The 20,203-nt window shown below is 36.4% G+C and overlaps 1 protein-coding gene across 2 annotated transcripts in view; it reads left to right on the forward strand.

Annotated features, from left to right (window-relative positions):
- The window catches only part of VPS50 (VPS50 subunit of EARP/GARPII complex), a 131,928-nt gene that overhangs the window by 55,786 nt on the left and 55,939 nt on the right, over positions 1 to 20,203 (forward strand). For both annotated transcript variants that reach the window (XM_019959684.2, XM_019959685.2), the window contains 4 exons: positions 7,536 to 7,668; positions 11,322 to 11,413; positions 17,742 to 17,836; positions 18,173 to 18,271. In XM_019959684.2, coding sequence (XP_019815243.1) covers positions 7,536 to 7,668; positions 11,322 to 11,413; positions 17,742 to 17,836; positions 18,173 to 18,271 — 419 coding nt within the window. The remainder of the gene's footprint in view (positions 1 to 7,535; positions 7,669 to 11,321; positions 11,414 to 17,741; positions 17,837 to 18,172; positions 18,272 to 20,203) is intronic.

Here is a 20,203-nt window from a genome sequence, read left to right on the forward strand (position 1 = left end):
CTTGATTTGCAGTATTAAGCTTTGCATTTGATGAAGGCCACTTAGCAGCAATTAGCCAAACCTGGAGCTTCCCGGGGGGTGCAGGTGGTAAAGAACCCTCCTGTTAGTGCAGGGGACATAAGAGACACGGATTCGATCCCTGGTTCCAGAAGATCGCCTAGAGTAGGAAATGGTACCCCACTCCCGTTCTTGCATGGGAAATCCCATGGACAGAGGAACCTGGCGGGCTATAGTCCATGGGGTTGCAAAGAGTCAGACACAGCTGAGTACATAACATCACATCAGGCAAACCTGAGGATTGTAGAGAAGGAATGCCTTCTGTGTATTTCACTATTTAGAGGGTGCTGGTTACTTAGTTCCAAGTTGGTATTGTTTATACCATATGTGTTACATATGTCTTCATGTGTACATACATATTTAGTATTAATGATAAAATGCCTAGAAGATGAGAATGACTGATTTTTCACCATGATATGTTTGTGTGTTGAAATCACAAATGAATCTAGTTTAGTGTAAGGAAATTCTTGCTACAGCATATGCATGTTTTACCTATGGAGAATCATAGTCTTTAAAGCTTCAGAGAAACTCGAGGTTATCTGCTTTATCCCTTGAGGTTTGGATACATAAAGTGATATGTTGGAGTTATGCATGACCGAGTAAGTCACAAATTTGGGCCCGAGGCCCAAACACGTGCCATCCAGTCCACTATACAGAGCAGCGCTCTGGTGTCCAGTGATTCGAAAGGTCTTAGAGTATTCCTGTTTTGTACAGGTTGGTCCTAACAGAAGTCATCAGTGGTTGAGAAAATCTTTAAATTGATTGGCCCAGCCACTGATTTAGTTCAGCCTCCCCAGAAATGTTTTTAGTTCCCTGGAGCTTAATGCTGTTTTGATCTCCAACATGTTTCCAGAAACCTCTCAGCTAAGTAGTCAGTTTTCTCCAGCTGCTTCTGGTGATGTGAGTTCCCTACGCTAACAGGATTCATCTAGAGATGTTGATAAGTCTCTGCTGCCCTTGGAAATCATCTGTGAGTGTGTTTGTGTGTTCAGATGAGGGTAGAGATGGCAGTGCTAGGAGTTTTAAATCTCTATGCGGATGCCAAAACATCTGCTCCCTCTCTGTTTGGTGGGATGTGATTAGAGTGCTAAGTCAGAGTGAAACAAGATGATAATACTTCAGGGATGCTCCTAAGAATTTTTGTTGTGATGTTTTAACATAAAAGATCATCTTGCTGAAATTTTTGTTGGCAACTTGTAATAGAGATTTCTGATGGGTAAAAAGTAAATTAATAAGAATCAAAAGACTAAATTTAGTGGCCTCTTTTTTTTTCATATTTACCACTTGGTACCGAAGCAGGTTTCAAAGGTGAATTTTTTATCACCGTGTGGTTCAGGTATGAAAGGCTGCATATATTCATTTCTGGCTTTTCTCTGTTCTATGAAAATGATGTCTAGAGTCTTACTAAATTATTGCTTATAGGTAAGGCTGAGACGTTGCTGCTTTTAACAAGCTAATTTCATCATTTTAACTTTGACCAGGTGGGCTGGTTGGGATGGTTAATAGTAGAGCTGGAAGGTACAAAGTTTTACTCTTAACTGATAATGATAAGAAATCAGATGTGTGGATTCTGTGAAAGTGTTCATCAGGACTTGATTAAATAATGAATTTTCACAAAGATAAACTTAAAATGGATTGAAGACCTAAATGTAAGACCAGAAACTACAAAACTCTTAGAGGAAAACATAGGCAGAACACTCAACAACATAAATCAAAGCGAGATCCTTTATGACCCACCTTCTAGAGTAATGAAAATAAAAACAAAAGAAAACAAGTGGGGCCTGATTAAACTTAAAAGCGCTTGGACTTGTAAGCTTTTGCTTACAGCAAAAGAAGCTGTAAGAAGGTGAAAAGACAACCCTCAAAATGGGAGAAAATAATAGCAAATAAAACAACTAATTGATAAAGGATTAATTTGCAAAATACACAAGCAGCTCGTACAGCTCAATACCAAGAAAACAAACAACCCAATCAAAAGTGGGGAAAAAAACCTAAACAGACATTGCTCCAAAAAAGACATACAGATGTCTAACAAACACATGAAAAGATGCCCAGCATTGCTTATTATTAGAGAAACGCAAATCAAAACTACAATGAGATATCACCTTACACCGGTCAGAATGGCCCTCATCAAAAAGTGTACAAACAATAAATGCTGGAGAGGGTGTGAAGACAAGGGAACCCTCTTGCGCTGTTGGTGGGGATGTAAACTGATACATCCACTATGGAAGAGAGTATGGAGATTCCTTAAAAAACTAGGAATAAAACCACCATATGACCCAGCAATCCCACTCCTGAGCATATACCCTGAGGAAACCAAAATTGAAAGAGACACATGTATCCCATTGTTCATTGCAGCACTATTTACAACAGCTAGAACATGGAAGCAACCTAGATGTCCGACACATGAATGGATAAAGAAGCTGTGGTAGATATACACAATGGAATATGACTCAGCCATAAAAAGGAACACCTTTGAGTCAGTTCTAATGGAGTGGATGAACCTAGAACATATTATACAGAGTAAAGTAAGTCAGAAAGAGAAAGATAAATACCATATTCTAATGCATGTATACGGAATCTAGAAAAATGGTTCTGAAGAATTTATTTACAGGGCAACAGTGGAGAAACAGACATAGAGAATAGACATATGGGCATAGGGAGAGGGGAGGAGAGGGTGAGATGTATGCAGAGAGTAGCATGGAAACTTACATTACCATATGTAAAATAGATAGCCAATGGGAATTTGGCTGAAAAAAAAAAAGAATGAATTTTGACACTTGAGTAGTGAAGCTTGGTAATAACACTGTGTTGAGCACTCTTGCATTATAACATCTGGATTTGTGAGTCTTCTCCAAATCCTGCACATAGGATATTTGTTTCTATTTGTGATCACTGGTTACTAGACATGTATGTTATCTGTATGGAGTTTATGAGTTGCAAACAAAATTTAGGTTACTTAAAATGTTCCTCCTTTTCTGCATGATTTTTGAGACGGTTCTAAAATACTATACCTTTTTCTCTTCTCACCTGTCAACCTTCCCTGAATACATTAGTACTCATAGCTTTACGATGGCAGTGGAAAGTCGCTCTGGAACACAGAAAAATGTTTGATAAGTAAATTTCTATTTCCCATACTTAGACATGCTGTTTCGTGCAAGTGTTTTCTAGATTGATTAATTCAAGGCTTTTGTTGCTATTATTGATATGCGATCGGAGCATTGGACTGAAACTGTTATATGGCACTACTCTCTCCTGGTACGCCTGATTTTATACAGAACGAATCACCCATTAATTGGAAGTTGAACTGAATTGCAGTGTTGGGTATTTAGTAATCAGTGAATGGATTAAACCCTTGATGAAGTAGCAGATCTAAGAATCTCTAACATTGATTTGTGGAATGTGAATGTGAGATATCCAGAGTGGTTTACCATCTACGGGCCTGTGACCGGTAAGCTGTGAAACAGGTGCTGGTTGGGACCCAGGGCTTCCCGTTCCTTGTCTAGTCCTCTTTCTGTTACGCTCTGCTGGTGTGAAGAAGAATTGATGTCCGAGCGGAAGTAGTAAGTCAGAAACCCAGATTCTTTTCTTGGCCTGCCTTTTATTTACCGAGTACTTGTACAGTTATTTGCATATTTGTTGGGTTTTTTGATTCTCTCATTATAGTCATGGTTCACACATGTCAGAAATAAGAGTTTCTATTTGAAATTTGGTGGTGATTGTGTAAATCAGTTGGAGAGCATCAGTTGTGAATGATTTTAGTAGTAAGGTGTTAAAAGCATCAAAAGCATTTGTTGCTATGAGAGTTGACCCTGGTTGATTGCACAGTATAGTGGAAAGTGGTTTCTGGAGTCCAATTTTAAAATGAAATGACTTCTCGCCAGCATGGCCTTCCAAGTACAGAGATGAACACATTTCACTTAAGTCTATTAAAAACAATATATTCTGTTGCACCTTGTCTTTTTTTCTTAAACTGTTTACTGTCTATTTTGTATGATGAATCTATACATTTGTTTCTATTTTAGAATATAAATTGAGGTAAGAAGCATCTTGCTCAGTACATCACAGTCTTATGTTTGCATATACGACATTTTTGAAGATAAGTTTGGGCAACTTTCACGTGTGGGCTTTGGCTAGATCTTTGAATTCTTTACACTTGAATAAGTTAGGTGAGAAAAAGCTTCTATAGTTTCACTAAATAATTTCAACTTTCTCTGAAAAACATTTCACATAAACATTTCTGTGTATATAATCTCATCCAAACCCATTAAGTTTTAGCAAATCGTCAAGAGGTAACGTAGTAAAGAACCTCCTTTTTCTTGAACAAATAGGCAACTAATGTATCTAGACATTGATCTAGCGGAGAACAGAAGGTAGTAGCTCCAAGTTCCAATTTTCTAATTTGTTAAACTGTGACAATTATAATAAAAGGTGATTGGTGGACAATGGCACCCCACTCCAGTACTCTTGCCTGGAAAATCCCATGGACGGAGGAGCCTGGTAGACTGCAGTCCATGGGGTCGCTAGGAGTCGGACACGACTGAGCGACTTCACTTTCACTTTTCACTTTCATGCATTGGAGAAGGAAATGGCAACCCACTCCAGTGTTCTTGCCTGGTGAATCCCAGGGACGGGGGAGCCTGGTGGGCTGCCGTGTATGGGGTCGCACAGAGTGGGACACGACTGAAGTGACTTAGCAGCAGCAGCAGCAGCACAATTATTTGTATAGTCATACTTTTCCTTTGGGAAAAATAAGGCTAACACTGCTTTCATCTATCAGAAAGATACGTTGGGATATAATTAGGTTAAATTTATTTAGATAGTATAAACACAAACTTGGGCAAAGTTGAGTTTATGAAAGTTTGTAGAGGAGTACCTTTATTCCAGTGAATGATTGTTAAGCTGCAATTCAGAACCTTTTTTGTGATTTTTGCCTTTTCTTTGTCCTCTGCTTTTAGCTCTTTCCTGAACTCATACATCAGTATTAATTTTAGTTACATGTTTGTGGTATGAGAGATATGTCAATTGTAATGATGTGGTAAAAATAAACCAAGGAAAAATGCAAGACTGGTTCATTGTAAAAGTAGTAATTATAAAAGTAAACAGGGAAAGTCAACATAAAAAATTACCACAAATTATAGCGTAAGTATGCAAAAATATTTGTGTTTATCTCTGCAAGCCATGTGTAAATCTGGATAGCCATCCTAATTTAATTTCCTCCTGTGTTCCTTCTGTCTCATCCCCCATGCCATCTCTTCAGTCAGTCAGTCAGTTCAGTCACTCAGTCGTGTCCGACTCTTTGCGACCCCATGAATCGCAGCACGCCAGGCCTCCCTGTCCATCACCAACTCCCGGAGTTCACTCAAACTCATGTGCATTGAGTCGGTGATGCCGTCCAGCCATCTCGTCGTCTGTCGTCCCCTTCTCCTACTGTCCCCAATCCCTCCCCGCATCAGGGTCTTTTCCAGTGAGTCAACTCTTCGCATGAGATGGCCAAAATATTGGAGTTTCAGCTTCAGCATCAGTCCTTCCAATGAATACCCAGGACTGATCTCCTTTAGAATGGACTGGTTGGATCTCCTTGCAGTCCAAAGGACTCTCAAGAGTCTTCTCCAACACCACAGTTCAAAAGCGTCAATTCTTTGGCGCTCAGCTTTCTTCACAGTCCAACTCTCACATCCATACATGACCACTGGAAAAACCACAGCCTTGACTAGATAGACCTTTGTTGGCAAAGTAATATCTCTGCTTTTGAATATGCTATCTAGATTGGTCATAACTTTCCTTCCAAGGAGTAAGCGTCTTTTAATTTCATGGCTGCAGTCACCATCTGCAGGGATTTTGGAGCCCCCCAAAATAAGGTCTGACACTGTTTCCACTGTTTCCCCATCTATTTCCCATGAAGTGATAGGACCAGATGCCATGATCTTCGTTTTCTGAATGTCAAGCTTTAAGCCAACTTTTTCACTCTCCTCTTTCACTTTCATCAAGAGGCTTTTTAGTTCCTCCTCACTTTCTGCCATAAGGGTGGTGTCATCTGCGTATCTGAGGTTATTGATATTTCTCCCAGCAATCTTGATTCCAGCCTGTGCTTCTTCCAGCCCAGCGTTTCTCATGATGTACTCTGCATATAAGTTAAATAAGCAGGGTGACAATATACAGCCTTGATGTACTCCTTTTCTTATTTGGAACCAGTCTCTTGTTCCATGCCATCTCTTTCAGTGTTTTCTTCTTTATATTCACTATGTTTATTCTTTTGATGATAGGCAGATAGATGCATTAATTTTTTCTATTTATTATGACATACATATACATAATAAAAATGTTTCCCTTCCTCACATGTATATATATCATATGAAAGGGAAAATTTCTTATTAAACTTTTGTTAAAGTATATGCTTATTATTTTTCATAGTTGCACAGTGCTCTTTTGTGTGTGTAAAGATAGTTTATTCAACGGATCTCCTGTGTTTGGACATTTAGATAGATTCCAGTATTTTGCAGTTAACAGATTATCCTTCAGCAAACAACCTTGTGCGTATGTATTTTCACATTGATTGAAGTACACCTTCTGTATAAATTCCTAGAAGTGGAATTGCTGGGTCCAGGGGAAATAACAAACGATGGAGCAAATGCTCCATTGTGACAGACAGAAAACCTGATTAATAGAATCGAGGCGTTACCCTACCTATGAAATAAGAAGAGCAGAATGACAAACTGATAGTGTTTTACTAAGGATAGAGGGAGAAAAATCCACGCATTTTCATTAGGGAGAAGATTTGGGACCACATACTTTTTCATAGCCATATACAACATATTTTAAAATAGTATTGTCAAATATGAAATAGCTATATCCCTGTAATTTAAAGAATTTACAGATTGTCAAAGGTGCTAACTTAATTTACGTAAATATGACTATCTTTTTGCAAGTTGTAACTTGTCTAAGAATGAGAATAAAGCTGCGTTTGTATGCTAAGAACATGGCTTTGAAAACATGTATTTGGGGAAGTTTGCACTCTTATTCGTAACACTTAGCAATTCAGTAGTGTATGGATTCATAGAATGAGAATTGATACTGCCCATGAATACTAAAAAGCCATGTTGAAATAGGAATTACTAATTGTAACTGTTAATTACTAAAAGTGTGCTTACTAACTCATACAAGTTAGTATTTTTATTAATGGCTTGATAAATATTTTACTAACTGGGGAATTTAGAGGAGGGGGGAAATCATTATGGAGAGAAATTACCATTTGTTCCACGTTGAAACATGGGACATGTTGAACAAATTACTGTTTGTTCTGTGTTGAAATAAGAACACACTTTTCTTGCTGTTGGACTTTCTTTTTAGACATATCAGTGGAAGAAATTTTCTTATCTAATTCTTTATTGCATTTGATTGACACCATAACATTTTATTTCGATTAACTTTGTGTTAAACACGACAGTTTGAAAGTTGGCTTTTGTCATTTCCTTCAGCATGTTACACCAGACAGCTATATTCCATGCCTTGCTGACCTGTGCAAAGCCCTGTGGGAAGTTATGCTCAGCTATTACAGGACTATGGAATGGCATGAAAAGCATGATAATGAGGATACTACTTCTGCTTCTGGTAGGAAATAATTTTCATTTTATTATAAAAACTGAATTATAAATATGCCATATTTCTGGAGTAAGGAGAAAGAAAAGAGATAGCTGTAGTTTTAGAGTTTCAGGGACCGTGATGACCTGAATGGGTTAAATGGGTTAAATGTTCAGCAGAGAAATCAATTTAGCTACTATAAAGACTCCATTACCTTTGGGGATTTACCAGGCTGAAGAACTTCCTATGTGATAGGTATTACCAATTTCCAGGAAAATGTGGTGATGGTCTTAGCACTAAATTATTAAGAGAGCACTTAAAAAAAAAAAGAATTGAAAACTAAGTAAGACATTGGTCTGTCCAAATTTACTATAAAATTAATGCTATTTTTTAATATTAGCATTAATTCAATATTGTCTTTTTTTTCTTATTTTCAAATTGTACTAATAATAATGCTGCTGCTGCTGCTGCTAAGTTGCTTCAGTCATGTCCAACTCTGTGCAAATTAGTAATTCTACTGATGCTTTTCTCCATGAACATAGTGGGACATTAAATTTTAAAAAAGATGTTTTAAATACTATCTTTGAAAGCAAAATACACTTTAAATGTCTATAGTATACTCATAAAGAGCAAACCTTTGAGAAATTATATTAACTAGGCATTACTTCATAATATAATTATATATCTTAAGTGATTATCCTTGAACAATAGCTAAGAGTAAGTATTCAGAAGTACTTTTAAAAGAGTATATCAGTATTTAGGATGGGCAAAATAAATTATACGATACATATTTTTCTGTATTACATACAGTTTAGTATAGCTAGTTAATCAAGTTATTTTAGTAACCTCTAATTTCCGAAGCATTTGGTTTTTGTGATTGGGAAGGAATGCTCAAATCTTACTAATTTATAAAATGTAGGATATTGGTAGTATAGAAGATGTATGTTTAATATTAATCTTGACTTGTAAGAAGCTCATAAATATAGATAGCAAAAAATAAGAAAGATAAATTGTATGGAAGGATTTCCCTCCTTTTGGAAATATTGTTGGGGAGGAAGAGGTTTAGAGAAAGAAAGAGAAAGGAGAAAGTGGGGAGGAGAGGAGAGCATTGAGCCAGGATCCTAGACCAGACATTTCACCCACCTCCTCTACTGCGTCTGCGAGTATGGGGACACCTGGCTTCAAGTGAAGAAGTCACTTTCATCCTCTCCAGGCTCCAGTCTTGCTCCGTAAAATGGTAGATTAAGAATAAACAAAAGAAACAAAATGTTTCATCAGGTAGTAACACATTTACCTGTAGGATCTCTATAAAGTTTAGAGACAATGTAAAAAGTGCTAACACTAGTTATTAATATCATCCAAAGAAATGAATCAAGAGAGGTAATTATATTAATAATGAAATATCTATAGGCCTTTTTTTTTTCTTCTTCTAATTTCATTTTATTTAGGGAGTTTGTGAGCTTAGGGGATTTTTTTTCCCCCACAAAGTTCATGCTGTTTTGGCAACCTTAATTTTTTTCTAGATGTGGTAACTGTTTAGACATCTCAGCACCTTTTTTCCCTTTTCTAGTCCATTATTTAAGAAGAAACCAAAGCAAAAGTTTGGAACAAAATTAACACATACTTTAGATATAAGACAAGAGTGTAGAAGATAATATATTCTCATCATGGTGAAACTTGCTTTCTGCTCCAGGCAAATAGTTTCATGTATTATGTATGGATGTATATATTTATGTATACACATTTTCATGATGCTTTCAAATTGTGGTGATGGAGAAGACTCCTGAGAATCCTGGACATCAAGATCAAACCAGTCAATCCTAAAGGAAATCAACCCTGAATTTTCACCAGAAGGGCTGTTGTTGCTCCAGTATTTTGGCCCCCTGATGCAAAGAGCTAACTCATTAGAAAAGATCCTGATGATGGGAAAGACTGAAGGCGAAAGGAGAAAGGGGTGGTAGAGGATGAGATGGTTTAGAGTGTCACCCACTCTAGAGACATGAATTTGAGCAAACTCCAGGAGATAGTAGAGGACAGAAAAGCCTATCATGCTACAGTCCATGAGCTCTCAAAGAGTTGGACACAATTTAGCGACCCAACAACAACAAATAGATTCAAACTGAAAACTCTTTGATCCTTCTACATTTAGTCCTCTTTGCTAAAATTCTTTCTCTCTAATCTGTATAATTTAAGAATGCTGTAGACCCTGGTTAATCTGATCATCAGTTGACAATATCGAGGACTGTAAAAAGTCATTTGTTCACCAGAGAGTCTTCCTTTTGTATTCACATTAAGGCTTAAATTGTAGGAACCAGTAATTTAAAAATTATTCTTCGCAAACTTGATAAGCCTGAAAGGGCCTCTAGAGTTCACTTGTCGTTCTCTCCTTCATTGCAGGCAGATTCTTTACTGCTGAGCCGTGGGGAAGTCCTCTAGTTTATACTATTGGTATCTTAACACTTTACCATTTTAAATAAATCTCTAAAGCTATAGTGTAGTGTAGGTACATTGCTCTGAGCTGCTGGGTTCATAATAGCCAGACCATACAGATGGTATGAGGATTCCTTTGTAGCTCAGTTGTTAAAGAATCTGCCTGCAATGCAGGAGGCCAGGGTTCAATTCCTCAGTCAGGAAGATCCCCTGGAGAAGGAAATGGCAACCCACTCGAGTGTTCTTGCCTGGGAAATTCCATGAACAGAAGAGCCTGGAAGGTGACAGTCCATAGGGTCGCAAGAGTTGGACACGACTTAGCAACTAAACCACTGACCCACCACCACAGATGGTATGGCTTAAACTGTAGGAGTGGTTACCGGTACACCAGGCATGCATCTGGGCTTCCCAGGTGGCTCGGTGATAAAGAACCCACTGCCAAGGAAGGAGACGTGGGTTCCATCCCTGGGTCAGGAAGATCCTCTGGAGAAGGAAATGGCAACCCTCTTCAGTCCAGGGGGTCGCAAAGAGTCGGACACGACTGAGCAACTAAACAACACAAAGGCATGTATCCAGGGCCTGGATATGAAGGGGCCTTCTGCTGATCACCGGTGGACGGACACCCTGCCAGCCTGAGATGAGAACAACCGAGATTCTCAGTTTATTCGCACAGAGGCATAATTTTTAAAATATAATGTATTTATGTATTTTTCAGTTGCTTTTAGGGAGAGAATTATTTTTGAGGCCGGTCGTTGATCTTAACCTCTTGAAGTGGACATTGTTAGATTATTTACCTGGATTGGATAAAAGTATTCTGGATCATGAAAAATACAAATTGTATGCATCATTGCCTCACTGCATGAGAAGTTTTGCACTCCATACTCCTGTTAACATGTGTATTAATTGATAATTCGGTTAATCAGTCCTGTAATGCCCTGGCAGCAGGCAGTATATGGGTCATTGAGAACCTGGTTTCTGGGATTACACTGCCCAAGTTGGAATCCCACCTCCAATCACACAAGACCTGAGTAGTCTTAGGTGTAAAGTATTATACTTAACATTTCAGAGTCTTAAGTTTGTCTCATCAAATGCATTTAATCCCAGTTCTTATTTTTGACATTGTTTTGATTATGTAAATATCGAGAATATTTTCTGTATTTTACATATGCTTACAGTATATTAGAGTTCACTTTTTTTTCTGGAGAACGAAATGTGAAGCAAGTTTAAAAGTGTATACCATCTTTTATTTTCAGAAGGGAGTAATATGATGGGTGCTGAAGAGACAAGTTTTGATCGTGGCTACATAAAAAAGAAATTAGAACATGGACTTACACGAATATGGCAGGTTTGGTTTTTTTAAACTATTTTTTTTTTCTGTGAAAACAGTAGAAACCTTCATGTCAAAAGTGTTTTACAGATTCATTGTTTAGGTTTTCTGTATTTGTTTTTCCTTGTAGATCTAGTCATATGTTATTTTCTTTGGAATAAGTCTGTTACTTGAGTTCTATAATTTATTAATAGTTGTGAATTATATTTGACTGTAACTGGCAGTAGAAAAGGTGTTTTAATTTGAAATTCTCCATTGAAAATATTCCTGGATTACATTTTACTTTTAGTATTGTAGCAGATCTGTGCTTTTCTAAAGAAGTTGTTTTCTTATTGAGATACTGTTTCTTTTATGTGTGTTTTTTTTTTCCTTTTCTGTTAATTTTAGGAAAAGGATAACTGTGTAATAGATGACATACTTGGGTTGGAGTCTAGAATAGAGTGAAGGATTTTTTCCAACTCAATGATTTTTGTGCCTTCAGTGAACCTTATGTGTCTATTGATTGTGTATTCCTAGGCTTTTCTTTTGCATTTCAGTAGCTCAGTTGTTGTTATCAGATAATTTATTAAAATTTTTCATTTCCTAGATAAAATGTAATTTCTTTGATAACTTTTTTGTTCTTTTTGGACTTCCTCAAAATTTAGAAGACCATAGAAACTTTGATATTATGTTCTTTTAAAATGTATTTTTGATTTTTCTAATGAAGCTGATATTTAGTTTGAAAATCTTTACAGAATTTCTTTTAAAAAAATTGTCCAGCTAAATATATACTGCAAACATAAATTTCCTTAAGAATCACTTAGCAGTTATAATTTAGTGTTCTTCTGACTTTTTATTACTTGCTATTGGATATGCTATTTGAACTTATACTTTAATATTTAAATATGTGATAGTCTTTTATAATTTCTATTATGACCATATTAAGGTAATTTTTACCTTTCCACTTATTACAGGTTTAGGCTGACTTTTTTCCTGAATATTATATACAGAAAGGAAAATCTTATATCTAGGGTCAGATATGAATTGTTTCTGCTTAGGTCTTCTAATAGACTCTTAATTATACTTTGCTGAAATTGCAGAATCTATGATAAAATTTTTGGTAATTCAGCATACTTTGAAATATTGACCTGGTATTTTATATAGCTAGTTGCTATTCAGTCTGGCAGCCTGATGTCATTCCTGCTATAGGAATATCTGTTAAATGTAAGATTTAGTGAAGCTATTCTCATTTAAACATTTGGCCAATTTAATGAAAGTCATCATGCTTTTGAATACAGATAATTGTATATTTCAGGTTTTAGAATATCTTCATCTCTACCAAGTCCCTTTTGCCCCTCCAATCCCAGTTCTCAACCAGTTGTACACAAGACTTTGTGTACGTTAGGAACTCATTGCTGTTGCATTGCTTCAGTCGTGTCCGACTCTGTGTGACTCCATAGACGACAGCCCACCAGGCTCCCCCGTCCCTGGGATTCTCCAGGCAAGAACACTGGAGTGGGTTGCCATTTCCTTCTCCAGTGCATGAAAGTGAAAAGTGAAAGTGAAGTCGCTCAGTCGTATCCGACTCTTAGCGACCCCATGGACTGCAGCCTATCAGGCTCCTCTGTCCATGGGATTTTCCAGGCAAGAGTACTGGAGTGGGGTGCCATTGCCTTCTCCGTAAGAACTCATTAGTGTTTGTTAAACTGAAATTACAAAGCTCGATGCAATTGCAAAAAGGCAAAGTCTCTGAAAAATAAGTATTTTTTTAATAACACATCTAGCAGACAAAACCTGACAGGAGTTGAATTCATTTGATAGCACAACCTGACCACTGTTATCATTGGCTTTTTATAGTATTTATTTTTCCCATTAAAGTGAACATGCATATGTTACAGGGATATTCATGTGTTTTATTTTGGGATGCTGCCCTTGACCCCACTGGGGGTTATATATAATATATGCTGTACAGGCTATAATATATTTCTGATACCTGAAGTGCTAATTTCAAAGCAGAAATGAGCATGTGACAATTTACAGACATTTATCATAAATTTATTGTGGAGATAATGATAAGTGATGATTGAGAAGCATAAGATAGTTAACATTTCTGACATAAAACTAGATTCAGAATCATAATCACCTTGATTTTTGATGTGAAAAGTTTTTAGAATTTTATGGCAAATTTTTCCTGCATTTTGACTCAGTTAGAACCTTTCAGGGAAAAAGGTTGTATCAATCATAATATGTGTATCACACTGTTTGTGGGTTTACAAACATGGTAATTGAAAGCATGGTCCTTGACCTCATGGAGCTTACATATTTAACCATATGAAATTCTTGGTCTTCCAAAATTTTCTTTTTAGTCTTTAACTACGTGAGAAATGGCAGTTTTAAAATGCTTACTGATTTCTCTTTATTATAGGAAATTAGAGTTGGCATATTTCTACTTTTTTTGAATTGGAAGTTATCTTTACAATCTAATATACTTCCTACCTTTAAATTCTTCTAGGGGCATTTGAAAAATAACCATGTATTTCTTCTTTGTGTTGGGAATTAGGCTGTGTGTGTATTAAAGCAGCTAACTATGTATTACTCTCATCTATATCCTTATTTGGTTTTGGTTTTCTTGGTCTGTGCTGCTCTGAGGGAGCAGTTTTAATCTTCTGGTGTGATTGTAATTTTGTCAGGTTTTTTTTATTTCTAACAGCTTTGGCTTTTTATATTTGGATACTATGTTGACTGATGCTGCAATGCTAATAACCACTTACCTTGTTTGTACATAATTCTCTTTATTAATTTTAAAGAAATAGCTCTTTTCCTCTTAGGCATTTTGCAATGAATTCTAGTTTGCTCTATTATTACCATTACTGTTCATATTTTCCTAATAAATACTTGACAGTTCCCTTATTTTAAATGTTTTTGTATCATGTTTTGGTTTTGTCTCCTATTGATATAGAAAAAAATTGTTTTCCAAGAGTGGCTTTATCTTATAATAGAGCAATTGAATATGATGTTTATATTTTCATTAGTGTTTTACTTTATACTTCTTTAATTATTTGAGAACTTGAACATTTAAAAATCTATTAGTTATTTGTGAATTATTTTCTCATATTTTTTGCTCATTCGTTTTAAAATACTTATTTGATAAAGGATAATCCTTTGTATATCATTTGTGTATTTTAACTTACATTTTTGATGTGCAGATGGTTTTTTATGAGGTCAAACTGTTGACATTTGTCCTTTATGACATGTTGCATTTATTCTTAAAGTATGCTTTTTTATGTAAAGCTCTGGTCAGTATTCATTTGGTAATTACAAATACTTATCGAAAGTTTGTATTAATTGCTATATCCCTAATACCTAGAATACTGCTTAGAAAACTTAATAGGTAGTTAGAAAATATTTTTGCCTTTTTATTGAATTTTTAATCTTTTGAAAGCCTACAAAAACATTTACTTAATCTGTTTTATATTTCTTTTGATACGTGATGTAAAGAGAGGATGTCTTCCCCCACATACAACCCCCCCACCACCAGTTATTCAGGTTTCCCTTCTCTACTTCTTGGATAATCTTTGTTCTTCTCTCTTTTTTTGGGATACCTCCTTGTAGCAAGAGTCAGTGAAAAGAGGAGACTCTGAAGGCAGATAGACCTGGGTTAAATCTTTGCTTTCTCTTTCACTGGCATGTGGATTTAGGCAATTAGTTGACCTCTTTCAAAGAATGCCCCTGCAATGAGGGAGACCTGGGTTCTGTCCCTGGGTTGGGAACATCTCCTGGAGAAGGGAAAGGATACCCACTCCAGCATTCTGGTCTGGAGAATTCCATGGACTGTATGGTCCATGGGGTTACAAAGAGTTGGACGTAACTGAGATGTATGGTGTTGGAGAAGACTCTTGAGAGTCCCTTGGACTGCAAGGAGATCCAACCAGCCCATCCTAAAGGAGATCAGTCCTGAGTGTTCATTGGAAGGACTGATGTTGAAACTGAAACTTCAATACTTTGGCCACCTGATGCGAAGAGCTGACTCATTTGAAAATACCCTGATGCTGGGAAAGACTGAGGGCAGGAGGAGAAGGGGATGACAAAGGATGAGATGGTTGGATGGCATCCCCGACTCAATGGACATGGTTTTGGGTAGACTCCAGGAGTTGGTGATGAACAGGAAGGCCTGGCATGCTGCGGTTCATGGGGTCACAAAGAGTTGGACACGACTGAGTGACTGAACTGAACTGAGCAACTTTTACTTTCACTTTGACCTCTTTCAGTTTCTCTTTGCCTAGGGGGATAATGAAGGCTTGCTTAACAACCCTGTTTTAGAATTAAAGATAATATGTAAAGTTCTTAGTATAATGCTGGAGAAAAGTAAATACTCAGAAAACAGTAGTTTTTATTGCTGTTTGTTAAGCACTTACATGTGTATTAGCACTGTTTGATTTATCTTTCCTATTCCATTGATTTTTCTGTATATTGCTAGCATTTTTTGGATAGTTTTTAATATCTTAATGTAGGTGGTACAAGTCCTCTGATATCACTCATAACTTTTACTCCCTCTTTTCAAAGCACTATTTTTTTAAAAAAGGTTATTGTCTATTTCTTATTTCTGGTGAATATTAGAATAATTGTTCAGAAGAAAATTTTTTTGTGTATGTGATTTTGGTTAGAATCTCCCTGTATCTCTACATTAACTTGGAAAAATGGACATATTTATAATATTTAGTCACCTATTCAGTCCCTTAACTCAATTTATGGACATTCTTTTGTATCCCCTTAGAGTTGCTATTAATAGTTCTTTCTTATAGATCTGATAGCCCTTATTAAAGTTATTCCTAAGTGTACTGTATTTTTAATAATTTTTTTTGAATGAAATCTCTCCATTTTCAGGTGCCACAACAGGTATACATGGAAATATTAATTTTTATATGTTGTACATAAATACCTCACATAATTATCTTATTCTGATTATTTTGAATCAATTATTTTGGGGTTTCTAGCGTACCAAGTAGTGATTGGTGATTTTTACCTATACACCTAGTTCAGTTCAGTTGCTCAGTCATGTCCAACTCTTTGCAACCCCATGGACTGTAGCACTCCAGGCTTACCTGTCCATCACCAACTCCTGGAGCTTACTCAAACTCACGTCCATTGCGTTAGTGATGCCATCCAACCATCTCATCCTCTGATGTCTCCTTCTCCTCTCGCCTTCAGTCTTCCCCAGCATCAGGGTCTTTTCAGAGTCAGCTCTTCGCATCAGGTGGCCAAAGTATTGGAGTTTCAGCTTCAGCATCAGTCCTTCCAATGATCACCCAGGACTGATCTCCTTTAGGATGAACTGGTTGAATCTCCTTGCAGCCCAAGGGACTCTCAAGAGTCTTCTCCAACACCACAGTTCAAAAGCATCAATTCTTTGGCGCTCAGCTTTCTTTATAGTTCAGCTCTCACATCCATACATGACTACTGGAAAAACCATAGCCTTGACTAGATGGACCTTTGTTGGCAAAGTAATGTCTCTGCTTTTTAATATGCTGTCTAGGTTTGTCATAGCTTTTCTTCCAAGGAGCAAGCGTCTTTTAATTTCATGGCTGCAGTCACCATCTGCAGGGATTTTGGAGCCCCAAAATAAAGTCTGTCAGTTTCCATTGTTTCCCCATCTATTTGCCATGAAGTGATGGGACCAGATGCCATGATCTTAGTTTTCTGAGTGTTGAGTTCTAAGCCAACTTTTTCACTCTCCTCTTTCACTTTCATCAAGAGGCTCTTAGTTCTTCACTTTCTGCCATAAGGGTGGTGTCATCTGCAAATCTGATGTTATTGATATTTCTCTCAGCAATCTTGATTCCAGCTTCATCCAGCCTGGCATTTCACATGATGTACTCTGCATATAGGTTAAATAAACAGAGTGACAATATACAGCCTTGACGCACTCCTTTCTTGATTTGGAACCAGTCTGTTATTCCATGTCCATTTCTAACTGTTGCTTCTTGACCTGCATACAGATTTAGGGTGATTACTTAAATCTGTATGCAGATTTAAGTGATTACTGCATACAGTATAAGGTGATTATACTAGATATACACAAATAGTGGTGATCTTTACCTGTGTATCTAGTATAAGAATATAATTCTTATCTTGCATGTGTATGTGTATATTAATAGTGATGACTGTGGCCTATACTATTTTTATATTTGATTATGGAACTGTTTCTGATATCACCCTTTGTTGGGTATTGGCCTAAATAGATTTTTTTTTTTATCAAGTTAATCTATTCCTGTCTCATTTTAATGTGTAGCTATACAAAAACATGGTTCTTAGAACTTACCTTCTTTATTTTGGATTTACTTGAAACATTTTTTGTTTTGTTTTATAGGATGTTCAGCTAAAAGTTAAAACCTACTTGCTTGGAACTGATTTGTCTATATTCAAATATGATGATTTCATCTTTGTTTTGGATATAATCAGCAGGTAGTATTTGAGATCTTGTCTTATTCTTTATCTTGTTTCATTGAACCATGATAATTAATGAAATCTCGGATCAGTGAGTTACAAGCTGTAACTTCGTGGAAGTGAAGATAATTGAGCATTCACAGTCTAATTTCTGCTGGTTTATTTGTGAATGTGTTTAAATATTTCTGCCCTATTGATGTTTGTAAACTGTAATGCATTTGTAATCTTTAGAATTTCTTCAAGCATCCAAATTTTTATGATTTGTTATCTTTGAATAAAGATGACCTGGACTTCTTTTATTTCCCTATAATAAACATGTTGCTGAAATTGTTATAAATCTTTCTGTCCACCTAGGTTGATGCAAGTTGGAGAAGAATTTTGTGGTAGCAAGTCTGAAGTTTTGCAAGAATCTATTAGAAAACAAAGTGTCAATTATTTTAAGAACTACCATAGGTAAGAACTCTAATAAACATGTATAGACTTATTTAGCTAGTAAGAATAGCTTTTTCTCATGTTTATTAATCTTATAGCATTGATTGGTTTAAAAGAATTACTTTTGAATTTGAAAGACTGTCTTCTTTGTAGCTCTTTTTAGGGTGATTAGGTTATTATGTCTTTTCTACCAAAAATAACATAAGTTATTCTCATTACTTTTTGTAAATTTCAATATGTACTTTGTCTTAAGGGGTTTAAAATGTTGAACTGACTTCTTTGTGGGTATAAGATGATTCTTACGTGGAGGATCCCTAGAAACATTTGACCACTATTCTCTACCTGCATATATGGTGTGAGTTTAGTGAGGAAGTTAAATCAATAGAGGCAGCACTCAGCGAGGCGGACGTGCTTGAAACTACGTGCCTTTTAGGAGTAAAAAGGCTTTTAGAGAAGGGGGCATGATATTCAGAATCTAGCTACAAGGCCAAGACTATGTACTATGTTGCTTTGACAAACAGTGACTACCAGTTTAAAAAGGGTGCTGTGGAGTAGTTTTGGGAGTGGACAAAGGTGGGAAAGAATGTTCATGTAGCAGTGTGATGGTACGCTTAAAGTAGCATTAAACTGAGAGAGTGAACAGGTATTAGACCTTTCTCCATGTAAGCTGGACCCGGTACTGTATCTTTTACATATATTTTATCATTTGCATTGAGGTATATTTCACTTGTTAGTCTGCTTTTTAAAATGTTTTGATTTTGTTGTTACTTGGTACCAGGGAGAGTTGGGATTTGAAATTCTTTTTCTCCTTGTTCAGAGTCAACCTCTGGTCACAGTGATATGTGCTGAGTCAGAAGAGAGATTACTACATGTGAAACCATTGACTAATTTATTATTCAATATTTTTAAGTACACATTTTCTGTCTTAATAGTAAACTCTTAAAATTAAATATGGGCTTTCCTGATAGCTCAGTTGGTCAAGAATCTGCCTAAAAGGCAGGAGACCCCGGTTCAATTCCTAGATCTGGAAGATCCACTGGAGAATGGAAAGGCTACCCACTCTAGTATTCTGGCCTAGAGAATTCCATGGACTGTGTAGTCCCTGGGGTCACAAAGAGTCAGACACGACTGAGTGACTTTCACTCACTCACTCATTAAATATTTATTTTTAAAATATATATATGTATATATATTTTTGAAATCTTAAAAGGTTTATTTTACAGCTATTTTCCTAAAAGTGTATGTGGAAGGAAAAGAAACCAAAGAGATGAAATTTACACTTTTGTACAAATGCACAAGTCTATTTGATGTAGAATAATTACTGATGTCTAAATCTATTCCTAATATTGCTATCTGATCTGTGCTTTGCCATGTTTCTTTTCTTTCTTTTTTTTTTTTTAAGATGCTTGCTTTCTTTTTTTAATTTTTTTTCCAACTACAATTTTATTTTATTTTTAAACTTTACAAAATTGTATTAGTTTTGCCAAATATCAAAATGAATCCTCCACAGGTATAATTTAAATTGATTATTTACCAAAGTGGGCTTCCGTGGTGGCTCAGATTCTCAAAAAGAATTTGCCTGCAGTGCAGGAGACCCAGATTTGATCCCTGAGTTGGGAAGATCCCCTTGAGAAGGAAATAGTTACCCACTCCCGTATTCTTGCGTGGAGAATTCCATGGACAGAAGAGCCTGCTGGGCTACAGTCCGTGGGGTCACAAAGAGTCGGACATGACTGAAGTGACTTAGCACGCATGCACAGGAAGACAGTGGTAAGGGAACAACATAAAACCCTAACACTACCTTTGTTTACAACTTCCTTTTCTGTTAGAACTTAAGCCCTACTAAAGTAGAAGTCCCAGCCTGTACACATTGCTTTCCAAAATGAGAGTGGCCTTGTAATCACAGATGGGAAATGGAAAAGAATCAAGAATTGTGAAGAAAGGAGAAACCTA

The sequence above is a fragment of the Bos indicus genome, chromosome 4 (assembly GCF_029378745.1).
Source record: "Bos indicus isolate NIAB-ARS_2022 breed Sahiwal x Tharparkar chromosome 4, NIAB-ARS_B.indTharparkar_mat_pri_1.0, whole genome shotgun sequence".
NCBI classification, from domain to species: domain Eukaryota; kingdom Metazoa; phylum Chordata; class Mammalia; order Artiodactyla; family Bovidae; genus Bos; species Bos indicus.